The sequence below is a fragment of the Argopecten irradians genome, chromosome 6, assembly GCF_041381155.1.
Source record: "Argopecten irradians isolate NY chromosome 6, Ai_NY, whole genome shotgun sequence".
Classification (NCBI taxonomy): domain Eukaryota; kingdom Metazoa; phylum Mollusca; class Bivalvia; order Pectinida; family Pectinidae; genus Argopecten; species Argopecten irradians.
This window is the reverse complement of record NC_091139.1, coordinates 36,388,770-36,408,814: the sequence shown is the minus strand read 5'-3', so window position 1 is coordinate 36,408,814 and position 20,045 is coordinate 36,388,770. Positions and strand designations below refer to the sequence as shown.

General features: G+C 35.3%; 1 protein-coding gene across 1 annotated transcript; it reads left to right on the top strand.

The window, feature by feature from the left end:
• The first annotated feature begins 4,491 nt into the window (after positions 1-4,491).
• LOC138325758 (uncharacterized) lies at positions 4,492-13,540 on the top strand. The gene is made up of 8 exons (XM_069271633.1): positions 4,492-4,857; positions 6,038-6,136; positions 6,500-6,732; positions 7,557-9,670; positions 9,966-10,133; positions 10,305-10,585; positions 11,419-11,604; positions 11,981-13,540. Exons 1-8 carry the CDS (start codon positions 4,582-4,584, stop codon positions 13,019-13,021), a joined length of 4,398 nt encoding a protein of 1,465 aa, XP_069127734.1. The 5' UTR covers positions 4,492-4,581; the 3' UTR covers positions 13,022-13,540.
• The last annotated feature ends 6,505 nt before the right edge of the window (positions 13,541-20,045 follow it).

Below are 20,045 nucleotides of genomic sequence, written 5' to 3'. Positions count from 1 at the left end.
ACATGCTGTCAGATTATTTTTAGTCTGCAAATGCCTGTGTTCGGTCTAACATTTGACTTTTACTGATTTATTTCAATATTTTTTTATGAAAAACATCATAAAAACTTTAACTAAACTGTGCTTTTCGAATACGACGCCGTTATATGTTCCTAAGTCTATAGAGCTTTAATATTGCAGCGGCACCTTTTAAATATGTAAGTGCATAGTGCAATGAGAAATTATACAAATTTGAGCCTGGGAATAAAGATCTCTATGCCCGTCTTTATACATGACCTTGGACGGTAAACAGTAAAAATTCAATCTGATTAAAATCATTCAGGCAACGAGAAGCAATGAGTAAGCCATGAACAGGTGATTTGAAAACCAAATCAAGAGGGGGTTTTATTAGTTTAACGCCCTCTTAACAGCCAGGATCATGTAAGGACGTTCTAGGTTTATTAGTGGAGGAAAGCCACAGTACACAGAGAAAAAATCTCAGACCAGAGGTCAGTACCTGGCAACTTCCCCACAGGGGATTCGAACTCTCGACCCAGAGGTGGAGGGCTTTTGTTAATTAATATGTCGATGCATCTTTATCCACACGGCCACCGCGGTCCCTACCAAGCCAAGACTATAGTTGTACTGGGTCATGACATACCTATCTTTTAGTTGTCATCATCTTCCTTTTATATCTCAATATGTACCATTGTTTAACAAAGCATTGTTGTTTGCTTACTTGGCGATAAACATTAACGAGATCAATAGATTTGGTTTTGTATTTTTCAGCAGAATATTGGAAAATGTTTTCCGGTTTTGTCATCTCCATCATCTCTTCAAACCATACAAACACTTACCTACTGCAACTACAACGCGGAACTTCTAACAAAGGAGTTTCTATGCCACAACCGCATATGTCATTTTCGCACCGAAGATTTTCTTTGCAACGTTATCGCTTTTGTGTCAAATGTTGTATTGATGGAACCCAAGAACTAGAAATATATGTATAGAAAACGTATATAATCTAATGGCGATTTCATCACAAAATTACTATAGTAGCTCCTTACAAAAATGGATTGACACATTTGAAGTACCAGTATCTGCAATATCCCTTTATGCTACATCCTTAATGAAACACAAAGCAACCAATTTCTTCACACATATTGAGAAATACTTGGTTCAGAAGCAAACACAAAAAAATATATTCAATAATTTCAGTACACTAAATGATCGGATGTATACTATGACTTAATTTACAGTGTATAACTCGGTAAAAAATCCATATGTCTAAACCAGTGATTTATTTACATAGCGCGATACACATTAAATTAAAGAAGGAACAATTCCATAGCTGACCTACAATTGCTACCTATAGTAGCACTAAATACGATTAAAAATCAATGCCTGGATCATCGACTAATCTAGTAGAGTTCGGGATAAGCCGATTACTTCATGATCTCTGTATACATACATCAGGCTGAATGCACAATACACAGAGTTAAAAGGGAGCTTGGGAGTAACATCAGATTATTGGGTAACTACCCATACAACACAGTCCCACAGCTCTGATTACAGACCTGGAGGTTTGACCTGGTAAGGTGAGTCTGTATGTAATTCTGATAATTATGAGGATAAAAACGAAAAATATATCACATTAAGATATATTCAGAAATATGTTATACATTAAAAATTCAATAATTAGCAATTTTATTTTCTAGATGTTTCAATGTTGATTTTTCCCGAAGTTGTTTTAAATGTTCGAGCAATACACAACATGTTTTATTGAGTTCTGAACTATTAAGTATTTGAATGATGCTGTTGAGACACTTTAATTGAGGGGAAATCACTTTTCTTCACATTTTAAAGGTAGTTATATGACACTATTTAACAATTAAAGGATTGTTAGATTGCATTTACTGCAGATATAAATGCAATCTGGGTGGCAGATAAATAGAACAGCGCCCGTTAGGGCGCTATGAATATTTATCTGCCACCCAGACTGCATTTATATATGCAGTAAATGCAATCTAACAATCCTTTACTTGTTATATTTACATTTTACTGTCTAGTTCAAAGTAAAACATAATTTAGATGCGAGTGAACATTTGAATTTCCCGCTTCAGCCATTTAACCTGAACAGCCAAGTTCAAAATGATAAAATATATTCCATATAAAAAAATTAAAAGACAACAAAATTTCAATGTTTTTCAGTAGCTTTTCATTTTATTTTCAATTATCCAGATATTTAAAAGATTTTGTTATAGTTTCATGACCAAACTGGTTCATTCAACTACAATGTCAATTTTCCCGCGCGGACTAACATGGTGTCGGTATACAAGACTCGCATTCATCTATATGGATATTACTACACCAGTCTATGCTGCATTAATTGCCTCATAATGCAGATCACGTTTTTCATTAGAGTAATCGGAGTCTCTGCGGCAAAATGTAGATATTTAGTGATAAACGAACGATACTGAGAACAAAAAGAAAGTAGAGACTTCAATATTTATTTTGATTTCATTTAGATGTCATCAAATTTGTTTTATTTAATTTGCTAATGTATCTTTGTCTTAATCTATTGGAGTAAACATCAATACATCTGCAGATTTACTGTCCCTGATGTGATAGGAGGGGGGGGGGTTGTTGTTAAAAAGTCACACACATCAATACCGGGTGTGATTGACCTGGGCGTTTAAAACAGCCACACAACGACGTCTCATTGAGTTTGTATACGTTTCTCACAACATGGTTGGGGATGATCATCTATTCCTGTATGAGAGCTTTGCCCTATTCCTGTAATGTTTTGCACTGATTTTGGCGGGAACGCACGTGCTTGCCGAGATTTCCTGTACTTTAGAGCAGCATATTGTTCACTGCGCATTCGCCAAACTCGAACGCGCCCATCAGCTTGTCCAAGACGGAATCGCAAATCATCAGTGAACAGTGTACTTGACCAATCATGTAGCGTTCAGCGGCGATGAGCACGAGCCAAATTTACGCGGTTGCGCGGTTAGAATCGACCTTCCGTACGGTCTTCGGGCTTTGAGATCTGCGGCTCGGAGACGATTTCGGACAGTTCCTGCACTAATTCGACGTCGGATGACAATGCATGTTACGAACCTGTCGCTCAGGTGACTTAGTCATAAGTCTGATATACCAATCTTCCTGTGAAGTCGTAACGCAAAGACGCCAAGAGCGCGGTCGGTCGTCGGATGTCCGAGTTTGATTGAATCGTCTCAAGAGACGATATTTGATACGCTTGAGATACTTTTTAACTTAGGGGTAAATAACTTTTCTTCGCATTTAAAGGCTTTTATAAGACAATTTTTAGTGATAACCGAACTATTTGATACGGTTGAGATACTGTAGTATAATTCTCTTATGACAATATTCAGCGATACTCATATGAGCTGAATAACTCTATCCATACTAGTATTACAGTTAAATGTGCCGTAACTGGGCGAAAATTTTACCATGTTAATTTTTCTTCATTAATCTTTTGAAAATCGTAAAGCTTGATGAATTAATCCGTGAAAACGTTAGTTAAAACACAGAAATTATGAACTGTAAAATTGTAGTTATTTATATCTTGTGTATGTTTAGATGGAAACTTTCCTACAGAAATCACTTTGCAATTTTACTAACAACACTGCAAGAATGTGAAATGAAATTGTAGACTACAAGATGGCTTCCTTGTCTGACTGTAGGTATTCATTTCGCTTCACTATATAGATGTACATATAATACATTTTGGTAGTACTGCTAAAAATCATTTTCTGCTCTTATTTCTACTTGTACAATCAAAACCAATGCATTTGAAAGTACTGTGCTGTAATTTCAAAATGTTAGTAAATTTTGATAATGAATAACATATCAAAAGCTTACCCTGATTCGTGCGTATGAAAAATACGGCACATATAACTTTAACAAAAGCCGCCAATGTCATCAACATTTTGATAATACAGTTTCACGCTGGTACATTTATTGTGATAGTCTATTATCAGTTTAAAGGTAACTAATGAAAGGATGTCCCATTCAATTATGCTCCCACTTAATATGAAATGATCTTCATGAATTAACATCGTCCATTTAATTTCACAAAAATTGACTTTTTTTCACACGATATACAATACTTATAATACCATTTTAGATGAACAATGCTGATATTTATCTTAGTTCTTAAAATATTAATTCTCTTTCCCATTTTGTAGAAGTTTAATTGTGTAGTCGATAAGAATATATTGTTCATAGTTTTAGGACTCAGGAATGGTTGTTTCCGGACATTTTTCAGTTGATAGCTAGTAACACGGTCGATCGATGTATCCTCGAAAAGCAAGCAATTCAATGTACTCTAGTATTTAAATTCAGAACAATACATTGATAAGCACAAATGCAAAGCTCCATTTTCACTAGAATTATTTAAATATCATTTACTGAATTTGAACGAAATCTAAATAACAGTAAGACTAAGTATGGACATCTCTCATGTTGTGTATTGAAGGGATTTACAATGGTGACAACGACAAGGGAACGTAGTTTATAGAATAAGGTTGAGACAGAAACACAGTCTAATGACATCGTAAAACAAAGGAAAGGGACAAAATGGGAGCAAACAACTCTTCAGGGGCAGCTCCTTCTTCCGACCCCGGGTCTCAGCCGACCCCACGCAACAATGCCAATACCACCCAGGGGCCCTCAGGAGGGGAAAACGAAGAACCAGCACAAACTCAAGGGTTTGAAGGGAAGACACGCAGCAAAAAGGCCTACAACTCAACTGAAAATAGGAAAAAAGATGACAAGAATTCAAAACATGCACAACAACCGATGGCCTTTCAGAAAAATAAGGGGAAGTTCAAACCAGGGAAAAGCAAGAAAAAGGTAAGTTATGTTGGCGGATAAAAACCAAAATTAGGCTTTCGATGGTATTACTTATCTTTTCGTGTATTATAGCAACTTTAAATTTTTCACAATCAAATTATATTTACGAAAACGATCCGATTTCCTCATTGATATTCTTTTCAAAATATAGACAATGTTATTTCCCATATTTGGATGTAATAATGTTAAATGTTAAACACAAGCAGTACTGAAACACTGTATCGAAACAGAATAAATTACATTAAGCTTGTTCCATTCGCTGTTACGTGTAGTTTCAGATTGCAGAATCAGAGGACGACTTACTAGCAATGGATTCTGCACAATAGTGTTCATTCATACTGCATAAAACACTTTGAAATGATATTACATCCTATTATGTGTGTTCTAGCTGATAATTGAAATCGTTGGACATAGAGTGTTAATGCTTGTTTTCATGGACCCACATGGATTGTAAATTGTTACGTTCTTGTTTTTTTATCATATTTCAAGAGGACGGTTAAAGCATATATAATGTATAGCTTAAATATTGTGTTACACGTGTATAGTTTTGAGGTACATGTTTGCATGGGATACTGCCCGAACAATCATCGACTTAAGATAAACTGTCCATAAAGTTTATTTAACCTATTCTTAACGATGAAAAATTTGAATAGTTGACATGTGAATATACAATGTATTGTAGGAATTTCATTGAGGAGCATTAATGATCTTATTTCTATGCAACATATTTGGGTTGACATTAATCAGTATCTTTCGCAAGTTCGTGTTTTGACATACATGTATTTTAATAATTTCGTATACTTATACAATATATAAAAATTATAGATGTACAACACTTATACAAGTGCGATCAAAATTACTTTGGAACTTTGTTATGCTCTAATCTGCTAATTCACCGCGATTTTCATGCTAGAAATAACAGTTTACTTTTGCAATATAAAATCAGACTTGTGCAATGCTCTGTAGTTCGATATTTGCCTTCCAATTTTCATTTGAGACTGTCACCTGACCCAGGATCAGACCTATATTTGTAGAGCGGGAATCTTCGATGAAGCAGAGAACGCTTTCACTTCCGAAGTACCGGGGTTTGTTTAACTTTAATTGCTATTAAGTGTTTATATTGTTCTAGATATATATGTTGATAACGTGTTTGTTATTATGTCGACGTTGGATATTTTAGGAGGTCGACAGACTGCTTCCCCCTAAACCTACGTCCACCACAAAGTACTCCCTCCTCCACGACATCGACTTCCACGCCGTGGATCAGCACGCCATTGACGTAAGATTCCACATCATACATGCATTTTATTGACCTATTCAACACAATCAGTCTTTACCTCTAGGCATTGTTCTATCATTGAAAGGTGCTAGAAAGCTGTACCAACAGATTCGACATGGTTATATTGTATCAAAGAGTTGAAAGAACAGTATGAGCTGTTTTATTCATTATTCAAATGTGTCATGTATGGTTACATTGCTTCAATGTATTGGTAAGATAAAGAAAACGCTATTGTGTTCGTAAAAATGGAGAAATGGTTGAATTTTATTGCTAAAGAAATATCACTTATTTTGAAAAGTTACAACACAAATCTTCGTTCAGTTTGACAAAACTTTATCGCTCAATGTCTAATTATATTTGTAGGCTCCTTTGGAACTGTTGATGGGATCATACTTCGATCTTGTCGAGTATCTTACAGACGACAACTCCTGGGACGATCTAGTCAAGTGTCGCGTCATCTTCCGTTGGATTACGTCATATGACATCATGAAAATGAAGATTGACGTCACACCACCGCCAAACTCCCCCCTTGAGTACTTCAGCAAAATACAATGTGATCTTGGCAGCTACCCAAACTTGTTCTACATCCTTTGCGAGTATGAGCTTCACGTTTTTACCATTATGTCAAAATGTGTTCTTAAGTTTGCATTTAATTTATGTGAAGTAATATCAAGAGTAATTATCAAATTCACAAGTTTGGGAATTTTTCTGTTAATCAAATGCACTTTGGTTCATAATAATTCCTTTTGATAAAAACATATTTATAAGTACAATGCTACACGGTCAGTGGTGAAATGTGTCAATCGTAATAAAATGGAACTATTTCAAACACACAGTTTAATTCCCTTAATCCCTTCTACAGTAGTTAATCTGAAATTTTAATTCTTACCTCGACCACAGATTCCACTTCACACTTGTATACTACCGGTAGATTGATCGCTAATACACCTCCTATTTATGGCTCTCTAATAATGTATCAATACATATTGCTTCTGAAATAGATAAGTTATTATGTACTTTAATATACATGGACTTTTTTATCAATGACGATTGACATTCAACCTAAACATGGCTTTTCTGTAAACCAACAAGAGCTGTAAATGCTACTATTGTTATCATTATTAATTTTTTATTATCATAAAATAAGGCAAATCATCACGATATGACATAGTAAATTAGTTTAGTAAACATCATACTCAACTACACTACATAAAGTGTATATCATAAACATTATAGAGAACAACCAATGTGACGGGTATATTGATAATGAAAAGGAGAAAGCGGTTGCGATTATTTAGTTTGACGCCATCATTTACCGGTAATGAATAGTTAGGAACGGAGAAAAATATGAGTGTATGTCCATTTTAAGCGGATAGATTCATACTTTATACTCCGCAATTTACTGTCTCCGACTTTTCAGAATCGCAGACGTCCCATGCGTTGTAGTGGAGGGGATCAACAAAAGTTCCATGTACAAGATAGGTGAGCCTCTTGACAGGGAAGCTCTCAAGGCTCAATGGAACGCAGTGTACATTTACGACGAATGGCGTCTGGTGGACACGTTCTGGGGGAACATGTGTGCAGAAAACGAAATGCCAGATGAATGGAGGGACATGGACGTCACGAGTGTCGCTACTGGAAGCGTCGCTATTGGAAGCAAAGCAGATATGCAAAGCATCGACGGAACAGCTAGTGTGAATGGGGACGAGACAGGTCCTGGTCGAGGTGTGGCGCGACAACCGACAATTTTAGAGGGCACAAACAACCTGCCAACCGAAGATGAGATCTCCGAAGCTGGTGTTGAAAGACGCTTTACTGATCTCACATGGAAAAAATATCACAAGAAGATAGTGGACGAGCACTACTTCTTAACGAACCCTAGTGAGCTGATCAGTACGCATCTCCCAGACGAAGATGTCTGGCAACTGCTCGAAGAACCCATACCTTATGCAGAATTTCAGGAACAGGCATTCATGCGCGAGCGGTTTCATCAACTTGATATGAAAATTGCAGATGAAATTTATGATAACTGTATTATTGAAGCTATAGATGGCGAGGCTGAGTTAATACTATCTCTCCCTGCTGAGCGCAGTAAAAACTACCGATTTAAGTACGTTCTCTTCCGTTCACATCTTTCCGCTGATGAAAGGACTCGCCTAGACATTCTATTGGACAGATTTGTAATATTTGAACACTTGGAAGAAACGTTGCGTTTCTCGTTTCAATTTCCGATCGCTGGAAAGTTCAAGTTAGACATATTTGGGCTGGATAAGACAGTCCCCGATATTAGTGGTTATGACCTCGTGTGTTCTTACCTTCTCGTGGCAAACGATACCCAAAACTGCATACCTCTCCCAGACTACCCTACCATAGGTTGGGGTCCAGGGATAACTTCTCAGAGTGCTGGTATTGAGGCAATATCCCACAAGGAATCATCCATCCTTACAGAAGATGGACGTCTAGAAATTGTCATTGGTGGTAGAGAGGACCACAAACTCAAAATGAGTATTCGTAATCCGTTTTTGGACGAAGCCAATCTGGACAAATATGCCATTTTAAGATGGACAGGATCTGAATATATCATAAACACTCGATTACCGAAAGGAGGCATGTATGCTATGAAGCTGTATGCTAAAAAATTACAATCGAAGAAAGGGGAACATGCAAATGTATTGAACTATCTCATTAAGTGCTACGGTAAGGGTCTGAAGAATGACCCTTTCCCAAACATAAACACTGGAAACATAGGAGCTAATCCAGCGTGCAAAGACTTGGGAGTGACATGCAAAGGATGTGAAGATGGTATGATATTCGCGAAGGATGGATTTGCTCAAGTCGAGTTCGATAACAATGGCGATGTCAATTTGTCATGCGAGTTACATACAAATGTGGCAGCACAGGCAGACAGAATGCGTGTGACACAGAAAAACGGTAATAACAGAAACTGGTTCTATCTGGACTTACCAGCAGAGGGTGAATATTCTATGAATGTGTACGCACACAAAAAGGGACATGATTTTACCGATCTGCATAATTCGCATGCATTTTTAGTCCAATCCACTGGTAGACCAGTACAAGAAGGTACTGTTGGGAGGGTGAAAAATAGCAATTTTTGGAAAGATACATCGCCGGTAATAGCTGAGACTATTTATACAAAGCAATCCGAGATTTCAATACCTGTCCCAACAGGCATAGAAAACGTTATAGCATTTCTCGAGCAGAAGGAAACGGATGGAGCTCCAACAAGAAAGAACGTAGAAATTGTAACGGAACTCGGAGTGACTATATTTAAGGTGAAACTGCCTAAACACGGAGAGTATACGCTGCATATCTACGAACAAGCTGAAAAGGTGTACCTTAAAAGTATAGGAAGGTACTACATATTCCGATCGAATTCTGTCGATGTTGTGGAGGATGATTTGATCACTATCATGGACGCCATTAGAGAAGAGAGGCTGAGGGTCGGGCAGGACGTGTCCGCTATTGACGCAACAAACAGAGCACTGCGGGCCAGGAAGAAAAAGAATGTTCCTGGTAAGTGAATAGCTTTGTGACGACTGATAGGACTGACGACACCATAATGTGTCGATTAAGGTCAATGGGTCTAAACAGTGGACTTTCTGTATATACATATATATATAAATTAGCACGGCGTTGAACCAAAAAGGAAAATAAACACATAATGATAGCTACAAACAAAGAATGCTTGTCACAGTCATGATTTTAGTTCTTTGGGTAAGTATTAAATAAGACCATTAAATTAGATTTGTGTAAAGATTGCTTTTAAAAAATTGCATTTATGCATCATGCATGCTTCCTTTGGTTTCAGTTGATGAAAAAATTGCCCGAGCACAAAGGTTGTTCATGTCGCTAGAGTCGAGCGATCCAGCTGTCATTCGGAAAGCCCTGGAGGAAATGCTACTAACACAACCAGATCCGGCCAATAAACTGGTGAAAAAGGCAAAGAAATTGCTCAGATACAAAGAGGCGAAAATAGGTTCGTGTTGTTAGATTTTTAGCATGAACCTATTAAGCTACATGTATATGGTATTAGTACATATGTACAAGAGTAGATAGTATGAAGGTTATTGGTAAACATTTGTACGTTTAATCATAGTTTTGAAATTTTGTGTTGTGTTGTGTCTAATATGTACTTAAATAATTGTAGAACTCAATCACGCATACAAGACAAGAAATTTACCTGCCCTGGAAAAGGCTATTGTGAAGGCGAAATCTGCTAACACTGACAAGTCATTAGACATGCCATTGCTGTTAGCCAGGCGTCTCAGAGATCGTCTGCGTGTGCTCCAGCGTCTGAGCGACGACGTCCGCCAGGCGGACCACAAAACTGTAGGAGAGTTGAAGACGTACGACAACCCACCGGCAGGTGTACACGATTCTATGAGGGCAGCTCTTCTACTGTTAGGACACCCGCTCTCGGAGTCGGAGGTAATAGTGGTATACTACTTACACTTTAACATGGGTTTAAACAGCATATTTAAGATGTGATAAACACAGGTATAAAGTGGTAGAGTTTGCGCACGAGTAGTTAATTTCTGTTTTCATACGTAAAATTTAAGTGTGGAGTTTCTTGCCTTGAACCATAAACAAATTTCTGTAACTAGTTCCATAAATACATACAAACAAGCAAATTCATGGAATTTATATCCCCCGCTTTCGTTAACCAAATATTCATAACTCCGCCAAACTGGGTCCAATCAGATCGAACTTAGCCAAGGTCCTGAGACATTTAACCACGTTATGAATTTACAAGAAAATCCGGTAATATTTGCGATAGTTATTAAACTGAAACAGTAGAAAATGCCGTTTAGCCTATAACTCCGCCAAATAGGGTCCAATGAAAGTGCCGAACGGACTCATCCGAGCTCTTGGCACATTTAACCATGTGATTAAGTTACAAAATAAAGCTTAAGATTTGTGGCAGTTATTGCACGGAAAGTAAGCATTACAGACAGACAGATAGACAGACATAGAGGACAGACCTAAATTTATATCCCTCGTTTCGATGAAAGCGGGGGATAACAAAATATACGCACAGCAGACATTTGACTTTTAAGTGTATAAAACCCCTCCCCGTAGTGAATACCCAGATTTAGCAAAATTACAAAACTATTAGCTATCGTTCTCATTTACGTATACTATCGATACTATTTTTGCTATTAAATATACATGTATATACTAATCGGCAAAATTTATCTATTTATAAGTTTAAGCATGTGACCATCATAAAAAGGTTTTTATCAATTTCCCCTTTTTTACAGAAATGGATACAATGCAAAGCTATCCTTCACCAAGCTGAAAATGAGAACCTCGCACAAATTATGGCGAATTTTGAGCCGAAGGATGTATCGATAGCAACAGCTATAGAGGCAAAAGGAATTTTAAAACCATACACGGAAGCCAAAATGAGAGAAATAAGCCCGGGCGCAACGGGAGTGTATATTTGGGTGAGTACAAACATTCAAAAGTCATCATCTTCCCAAAAAGAATTGATAAAAGATAAAACATTACCGTTGATCACTTTTTAAGATAGTAGTGATCCTAACGTAAGCAGGAGTTGAGTTTCTCACTGATGGGCCGCTAATTATCATCCCGTAAGGAGCAATTCGTTTTATCCTTAAAGTAGGTAATCACCTCTCCTGGTCCAGTAGACTAAGCTGTGTGTTACAAGAAAGCACGTCATACAAAATAATTATTGTGAGTTATTAGATCTAAGCATTCGTTAGTAGCAATAAATAACAGTAAAAAAAACCACTAACTCATTTTCTAATTTACGGCAAGATATCAGAACAAATTTTTGAAAAAATAAAATTTATTACCTAGGTCGAATCAATGATCAAAGAAATTGAGGCATCAGTTGGGACTCTAAAAGAAAAGAAGGCGAAACCTAAGCGACCTGTCATCATTCAACCAAACTACATTAAACCTACTAAGAAGTATGTTTTGATCACCATGGAGATGCTGAATAAGCCGGCACCACTCACCACAGAAGGATTATTCGATCTAGGGGAAAGGACCTACAGAAACGCTTTTAAAAGGAAAAAATTGAAGGTTTTGGGATTTCCAATAGGTCATCCGGCCGGTCGGAACAGTAAGTTCACAATCATTTCGGATCCACCTGATATCAAACCAGTAAAATTAGACAAGGGAAAGAAAACTAGTGTGTCCAGTGTGAATGCAAAAGGTAGAAAGAACACATTGGCGAAACCCTCTTTGGACAAGCAAAAACAGAAAGAAGGCGTTGATAAGGAACACTACGGGAAGAATACCAAAGACAAAAATCATCGAATCCAACAAAATGATACAGAAAGATACATCGACGACATGGATATAGAACAGTTCTCCAAAGGCCAGCCTTCTGAACCAGAGTCTCACGACTTCCAAAAGGTCCATGTGAACGAATTTCACAATACAAGAGCAAGGTACACACCTGATTCATCGGAAACAAACGTAGTAGATTCGTTACGAGGTAACGTTTTACGCAATAACGAGCAAAGAAACTTAAAAAGAAACGTACCAAGAAACGTGCCAGATAATGTGCCAAGCAATGGTGCACCGCAACAAGTTAATCCCAACGTGGAACAAGGGGCAAAAAACCCTAACAAGCGCCCAATGAGAAAGTCGTTTACCGAACCACGCGTCTTGGAACCTGGCAAAATTAATCCTCACTCGTATTTAGGGATCCACTACAGGGAAACTCGAAGCGATATTCCAATCAAGCCGATGAAAGTCGATCCGAAACTTATAAATTTCAAAGGAGTAAATGGATATGCTGATATGTACGAGCTTCAGAAATCGTATTATGAAGCTGTCAAAGTCAGTGGAGAGCCTGTTAAAGCCAGCGTAAATTCAAAGAAACAATAAAGTACACAAATGTACGAAATCTTACACTTACATGAAATCCGTATGTACAAGAGTTTGACTGAGAAACGAATAGTAGGATAGTAAAAGAAATCGACATTTGCATGTGTCGATTACCAATCAGTATATATCATCCTTACAAAACTGTAAAGAGGTAGTTTGAACTACCGGTACATACATCATTATCATTGAACATTTGTATTTCGTTGAAAATTGTCTTTTGTACAACTGCAATATAAAATGATTTGTTTTTCCAGGATTCAACACTTGACTGGGTCACTGACAGGTCATTTTGAAAATGGAATGCAATAACTGAGCGGTACAATTAGTTTCAAGATATGTATTTCAAAATTTCTAAATCACAGCTGCACCATCCTGACATTTGTTTTTGTATGCTAAAATTTCCTCTGTGCTTATTTAGCTATATTGTATATACACAATGTACATTGTATGTATAATGTTTAGTATTCGTTTTTTTCTATATTTGTGTTGCTTCCTAAAAATAATATATAAACAAACATACTGCCAGTCACCGTAGACTTTTCAGTTTAAACCAATCATATGGTACGTTTAATATTAATATGGCGGTTTAACATACAGTGATTACCAATAATTGAACAGAACATATAAATTACCCTATTCGAGACCTTTAGCGTCAGCCAAAGTAAGCCTAGTACACTATAGCTTAAAGAAATGTTCTGATTCTCTAAGTCGTTATTATTTTATTGTTATGTCAAAGGTTAATATGTATGTAGATTTATGTTTTCAACCGAGCCTTTTTGGCGAGCAATGCTGAATCACATTGTCACATTGAAAAAAAAACCTAGAAAATCTAGAAATAAGTCATTGTGTGCTGCGAAATTACGGCAAATGTTTGTTTTTTTTTTATCATTTCCCAATACTGCCGACATATCATTGTTCATATGTCGTCATAATAGACATACTGCAAAATATTAAAACCTATTACATGGGTGAAGTCATTCCGCATGCATAACATGCGGTTTCATCATGAATATAAACCTTTTAAAAATGATTCATTTATTATGTGTCCAAATAAATTTTGCGGTCATGGCTGTTTAAAATCAAATGAACTTCACAGAGGAACAATTGGTTACTTAAAGAGAAGACGAACAAAATCCCGGCGTTAGTATTTTTATTGGTGCATCATCCAAACAGCATACCTGCTGGTACAAAAACTTGGACAATCATATACAAATGTGCAAAATGTGTTCTTTAAATCTGACATGATAAAAGTATTACCAAATTATTTCATTCAAAATAACCACGACAATCCACTTGAATTACTCCTTAATATTTCTGCAATATACCACTGAAGTTTACTATACATAGACACGACCACAACATGCACAATATCAAACAGGTATGTCTGTGAAATGTTTTACAAATTATAATGTGAATCAGATAAAAAGACATCTATTCACTGTTTATAAATTACAAAAAATGTTTCAATGTTTTTTAATTTTTTTGTGTAGCAAGATGCTTCCAATGGATTAACACATAAAAGATAAACACTTACTGTAAACCATATATATTTATACGTACAGTCAAGCCTGTCTTTGCGTCCACCTATCTATTCCGTCTTTGCATATTAGAGTTAGCTCCCTTGCGGGTAGTTATCGATTGTTACGTCATTATTTTGTGAGCGCAATTCACGTCGTTTTCTCCGAAAAGTATGACATTACGCTCGCAAACACATGACGTAAAATCAATACCTACCCGCATGGGCAGATAACTCTGTAACATGCAAAAATCGGAATACAGAACAACTGCTTAATTAAACCACTTTATTTTGGTCCCAAATGGTCAGTTTCAACACAATTAGAGCTGCGTTTAAAGACCACTTGGTTATTAGGACTCTTTTTGTACTTTTTTTGTACGGTCCTTATAGATAGGTTTGACTGTATATATATTTTACCAAAACTATGGTGATATTTAAGCTTACACCCGGCATATATTTTGCCAAACCATGTATACCGGCATATACATTTTTGTAATAGTAATATTAGCCTTTAATCTTGACACATTTGTCAGGTTAATAACAAGACAATCATAGAACTCCGATGTACCTCATGACTTATCATCCGAGATGACTGGAGTCCTCCTGTCCACATCAATCTTGACACATATTTGTCAGGTTAATAAAAAGACAATCATAGGCCTCCGATGTACCTCATGACTTATCATCCGAGATGACTGGAGTCCTCCTGTCTGATTACATAGAAACTATCGCACTTACCACGTCAAGGTTATAGGCCAAAAAATCAGGAATCTATCGTTTCAATCTGATTGGCACCTTGTATAGATGGAACAGTATATATTATATGAGACATCTACACATCAAAAGCTGATTTAGCATTAATTTTAGGTAATTTTTCTGATGTAACCTTATTTCCTACTTGGCTTATATTTCAGTAGGAACTCTATAATATCTAAGGTATCGTTTTCTCAGAGCATATTTCTGCTTTATACCTTAAAGAGTTATCTGCCCTTTCGTTTAGATATTGATTGTATGTCATATGTTTAACATCATTTTGTCAAAGAAAACGCGTGAGTTTCGCTCACAGATCAATGACGTCAAAATCTTTTCTCTTCCCGCAAGGGAGATAATTCAGTAATATGCAAAGACGGAATAGTTTAATAGAGGATGACCAACACACTTTCTATTGCGCATAATACACATGTTTACGACAGATAACAAGCATCTGATTTGTCTTACTAAGTTTAATCTGTAAACTTTCATATTATAAGCTGACTGAATTGTTTACTGCCTATAAACTTAAAGCGGTCGGCAAAATGATTCATTAGTGTATCTAACCACCAGGGTCGATAATCTTAGCTAGGATGTCATGAGTGATTTCCAGAGACACTGACCTGGCTTTGAAAACTTCAAACGCTTAATCACAAAAATACACCCAATATAATCTATTATAGGGTATTTATCGAAGTTTCAAATAATTAGAATTTTACTTTGTCTTTAAAAATGACTATTTTCCCAATAAATAACAAACTGTATATAAATTTAAAAAATAGGTCTCGGATACGTAAATAGAAAACGTTGAAGAAAATTGGCGCAAATATGCATCGAATAAAGGAAATCAACTGGGCAAATGCAAAAAAATCATATTACAATCCTCAAATAAATATGTATGTTTACAGTTCATGGATTTACAAAAGCAAGCACATATTATCATTTTGATTTTTGAAGATATAAAAAATGCATATATACTTACATTATGGCATAATTGACTAGTTTATACAGTAAAGTTTACAAAATCTCAAGTTTTGTCGATGTAATGTTCATTTCACACACTACTCGAAATGCTCCACAAAATGAAAAAAAAAGAAACAATCAGTTAGAAACAATGGTACAAATGTTAAAAACATTATGCTTCATCGTTGTTATATATACATTAGCATATCATATAAAAGTCAACGTGTTATTTGTTACGACCATACCCTAAAGTAAATACTCCAAATACTCCATCTGTGTCTATTTCTATTTCCGAATAAATATATCTCTAAAATAATTAAAAACAAAACAAAATAAATACTGAAACATCATAGCATTCAATTTGATACAATATTTTTAGTTCCAGATCACAGTTTACACATACCCCAGTGTGTTGGTATAACCTATACGTGTATATTGGCTTTTTATTACTTATTCTTTCATAATTTACCTTATTTAACATGATGCTATCAATTTATGAGATATTTTATGTTGTAAACCTCAGTATATCGATGGGAACCCCGGAGTCAAATCTCTGTCTTTTGTCCCATACACGATAGCGCTGAGACTCGTTTGTTCCCGACGATGGTGCAATGTATTAGTGAAGAAATCTAACATCTGTGATGAAATGGTTGCGTTATTGCAACCCTCTATGAGGAAATCTCATAAAAAGTAAAACTTTCACACAAGATAAACATAAATTTACAATTGTATTATCACATAGGCTATAAAAAATTTTTTCTAAAGAAGTCAGTATGTGTTTAAAAAATCAAATCATTTTGTTCTGTTATACCCATTCTCAAATTAGTGCAAAAACAACCGCTCAAAACACACAAGTGAATTCCCTTGAACAGTGAAGAAAATATCTGAATTGCCAGTCAGAGCATTAAATAGCCTACATGCCACCATCACAAATCAGAAAAATAATGGATCGCCATCTCAAACAATCATTGTCCTCAAATTCCATAAGTGTCTTCTTAGTACGAAAAGCACAATAGAATACAATTGAGTCTTCAAGTCTGAAAACAAGCGACAAGCATCAAGCTCTCTTTTCTGTGATATATGGTATGTGTTTAATTTTTTTTCATTTTCGTTGTTCGTAAAATTTCCTAGATAATTTTATCTTGAAACAGTTATGCTCTCTATCGTTGCTCAAGTCAAATCACTATGCACATGTATTCATAATTGTATCATAAATAATACCAATACAGTATGGTAATAGAGATCAGGTTCACAAATTTGGAATGAAAATACCTGTATGCTTATTATGATAAAATTCTTCGTTGATATCTGATTCATGCAATAAAATTCTGAGCCAAAACTTAGACTATTAGGGCAAGTTATCAGCATGTGACCGATTATCTTTCTTCGCAAAGCATCTCTATAACAAGAACGAACTAGATGACACAAGTACGGTAAAAGTCATTTGTTCAATAAATAACGAATTAAATATTTCAAGTTAAACAGACAGAAAAAATAAGTGATAATTAAATAAAATATGGAAAAATCAAGTGCATAATGTATATCGCTCCAATCATTGCATACATTCCACAATGTACATGTAACGAAATCAAATTAACAGAAACTTTTTAACTTATTGAAAACATAGACATATATGTTAAACCTTAAAAGGTACACGTGTTGTACTATAAATAAGACTGAGAATAAAATGCATTTATAAACATATCATGAACCATATTTCTTTTTTATTTGTGTGTGTGTGTGTGCCAGTACTCTTTATATTTAGAAGGGGAGGGCAACAGAAACACATAAGCCTATGACCACTTGTAACTGACAGCTGGTCCTCCACGTAATGAGATACAGAAGACAAGGTTATGCAACACCTTGACCAACCAGAAACAAAGTAAAGGTGAGCATTTATTCAAATTTCATTTAAAAACATAATAATATCTTTCGTATTAATGCGATCTTTCTTTTTAACCGAAAACAAAAGATTCGTTATTTCTTATTGGTCAATATAAACCAAATATAAACAAAAATACACATAAAAAATAAAAAATTGTAGAAGATCGAATAGCTTAATCGATTTTGATAATGATAAACATGTTCTATTGGTACTAAATACTCTATTGATTATGGCTTTCTTTTGTCATTACTGACGCTAATACTTCTAAGTGACATATCCAAATAATACATCTCTACCGATATATATTCTAAACAATAATTATCTAGATTACTACAAAACGTCTCTAAGTGCTAACAAAAACTCTCTTTTCCATGTATCAGCAAAAGAAAGTAATAAATAAAGTTAAAAATAAACCATCACCAAAGTGATATGACCCATATTCCAATAAAGATAAAAATTACCCAAGATACAGTACGCAGTGCATAGTTGGAGTTGAACATATTACAAAAAAGTATCTCTGAAAACACTTTATTTTCACAAGATACAAATTTTCACGTAATATCGTGAGAGTTCCACGTTTATCCAGATGTTTCGCTAATACATGTAACTAGAACGTATGCTTTGAAATTATTGTAAAAGTCCTTGATCGTGAATTTATGCATTGCATGAATTGACTATTCGTCAAAACGTGTATGTATAACATAAGAAGTCGCAAAATGTTGTTTTTGTCAAGATAAAGTGGTTTAACAAAGTAATTAATTTGACATAGGTAAAACGAATTATGACCGTAAATAGGGAGAAGGTAATACAAATAGAACACAATGTCTGACTAATTCTTGCATATCATAGCACATACATGTATATACAGTGTAAAGGAACTATTCTCATATCAGTTACAATTTGAAAGACTTTAAATTTCTGCGACACATATCCTGCATTTACATATGATATAATTATCTGTCCTTGCGGGATGGTGTTGATTGTTAAGTCATGTCTTTCTGACCGTAAAATCATACTTATAGAGAAAACAACATACTTTGTGTTCATAAAGTAATGACGTCACAATCGATACCTACACGCAAGGGAGATAACTTTTCAATAGCAAAGACGAAATGATACACAGCAATATATCGTATACACAATACAAACAATATGACGTAATTTTTTACACCATACAAGAAAATATGACGGAAATTCATGCATCATACAAAAATATGACGTAAATTTTTACACCATACAAGAAAATATGACGGAAATCCATACATCATACAATACAATACAATATGACGTAAATTTTAACACCATAGAAGAAAATATGACGGAAATTCATGCATCATACAAGACAATATATACAAGGAAATATGACGTAAATTTATACACCACATAAAAGCCAATGTAACGTAAATATATACCCCATACAAAACAATATGACATAAATGTATACACCATACAAGACAAAATGATGTCAAATTATACACCAAAAATACAAAATTATGTAAAGTTACAGAATAAATTTGATCTTAAATAGCGGACTTAGCTGTTAACAGAACTCACTATCAATGCATCTTCTTCAAAATTTATGGACCTAAAAATTCGTAGAGCCTCAAGATCTAAAATTGCAAAAATAAAATAAATAACCATGTGAAGGTAAAACTCCTACATAAATCTCTCAAGAAATGCTATATGTATTGAATCTGCAATAGAGTATTTAGTATCCTCATGACCCCAGGGGTTATACTTTTATGTTGATAACCGTTAAGTATTGAGTATGACATAACAAAGATGATCTGTGATTAAAATAACCCACTCAAAATGTTATAAGTTTACAAAATTGCGATGAAGTCATGGATACATTCAGATTATTCAGATTAGTACGGATAAAACAAAATCATAAACCACTTGTTTGCTTC